We start from the raw sequence: 1,740 nt of genomic DNA, 5'->3' as shown, positions 1-1,740 counted from the left end.
GCCAGCCCTTTCCTTTCATAATTATTGACTCAAAACTCGATGATCGCGCGACTTTGGAGCCGTTATAGCTAAGCCAAAACGTTCCTCTCGAAAAATTGACTTAGGAAGCCGCAAACGGCAGCTTCTCAAAGCCTCACCGGCGCTCATTATTTGATCTTCTCCAAAACTAGGCCTGCGGCCAAAATTTTCTAAAGGCCGCTGCGCGGCCAGCGCGATGCGCAACCAGTCAGCGACCGACAGTCAGCAGCAGACTGTGACGATTGGCGGCCTCGCGCCCTCAGTCAACCTCCTCTACGGCTCTACCAACTCCCCTGCCCAGCCCATATGCCTCATCCACGGTGGCGCAACCACTCGCGCAGGGAGAGAGAGAAAGTCGGCGATCTGCGCCGCGCAGATGAGCTCCGCGAGCGATTCTAAGATCAGGTCTGCCACCTCCCCGCTGGAAACGAAAATCTAAGTTACAAATCTCGAATAAATCTCGAAGCACACTTGAATGCTCACTTGGCAGGTAACATATGCGCCACGCGCCCCAACCGCTCCTCTGGTCGCCGCCGGCCTCCGCGGCGGCGGCGATGTCCCAGCGCCACCCATCGGCCAGCCCTCAGATCGATCGATCGGCGCTCAAAGTCGGCTTCAGATCCGAGAACGCTGCTGGCGCCGCCGCCGATCCCAGCGGCGACGCCAGCAGCTTCCTCTGCTCTCCAATGCGCCGAGAAGCGACGCGGGGGTGCTCGGCCCGCCATGCACGACGAAGGCTCCGCCGGGCGCGCGTCGGCCGGTCCGGTGGCACCCTCTGCGCGCGGCACCTGCCGGCGCCCCGACGACAGCCGTCGCGCCACCGCTGATGGAGGGGCGGTCGGCGCCGCTGCCGCCGCGCTGCCGGTGGGAGGGGCACTGGTGGTGGCCTGGGCGGCCCTCCGCCGCCGCTCGGGGCGCCCGGGCAGCGGTGGCAGCCTGCCGCCGCACCACTTCGAAATGCCCGCTGACCACTTCGAAATGCCCGCTCCGGCGGCCCGCGGTCGGCGCTATTCTTTTTTCTACAAGCAAAATTCGAGCCAATTGAGGAAACTGAAGCGGGCAGGCTGGAAGCACTGAGGGACGGCCGATTTTCGCCCAGTGGCAGGCCTGATCTTAGAATCGCTCCCGCCTCGTCTGCGTCGAGGACGCCCATCGCAGGGCTGTCACAGCGCCATATGACGTACTGCATGTTGTTCATTACTTCGCAGGTGCCAACGTGTCGAGGACAATCTCACTCAGCGATGGCGAAGGCTGCCCTCCCGGCCGGCGGTAGGAGAGATGAAGGCTAATGTACTTGGCAGTGCGCGGTGCCTTCCGGCGCGAACAGTGCCCCGGTACGAAAGAGGAGGCGACGTCTCCCTCGTCCACGAGCGCCTCGATGTGCGCATCTCGACGGTGTAGCCAGCTTTAAGAGACGGGAACGAGCGGCGGTGAATCGCCGACAGCGGCGCCTTCCCGCACAAAACATCTCCACTCTCTCCTCTCCTATGACACGACAACGAATACGAACCTCGACACACGAGATTCAAAACACCCCCAAGGACAAGCTACGCAGAATCGCAATAATGGCCCTGGCCACCCCGGCCTCCCTCGAACGAGGTCGCCAGGACCCGCCGTGGCCCTGGCGTTGCCCACGGGCGGCTTGCTGCTCATCGACGCCTTCACCCTCGTCGACCTGGCCGGAAAATACGCCGGCCGCTGGGGGCGCCCGCCCTCCTCCTC

At 63.4% G+C, this 1,740-nt stretch overlaps 1 protein-coding gene across 1 annotated transcript; it reads left to right on the top strand.

Moving 5' to 3' along the window:
• Nucleotides 1–450: 450 nt before the first annotated feature.
• Nucleotides 451–1,012, top strand: EMIHUDRAFT_373840 (hypothetical protein). Its single transcript, XM_005777148.1, has one exon. It carries the CDS (start codon nt 516–518, stop codon nt 843–845), a length of 330 nt encoding a protein of 109 aa, XP_005777205.1. The 5' UTR covers nt 451–515; the 3' UTR covers nt 846–1,012.
• Nucleotides 1,013–1,740: the final 728 nt, after the last annotated feature.

Source organism: Emiliania huxleyi (genome assembly GCF_000372725.1).
Source record: "Emiliania huxleyi CCMP1516 unplaced genomic scaffold EMIHUscaffold_2673, whole genome shotgun sequence".
Classification (NCBI taxonomy): domain Eukaryota; phylum Haptophyta; order Isochrysidales; family Noelaerhabdaceae; genus Emiliania; species Emiliania huxleyi.
This window is presented reverse-complemented; position numbering and strand designations above follow the sequence as displayed.

Coding starts and splice junctions, on each gene's coding strand:
- EMIHUDRAFT_373840 (XM_005777148.1), top strand. CDS start 516: ATGCGCCACGCGCCCCAACCGCTCCTCTGGTCGCCGCCGGCCTCCGCG.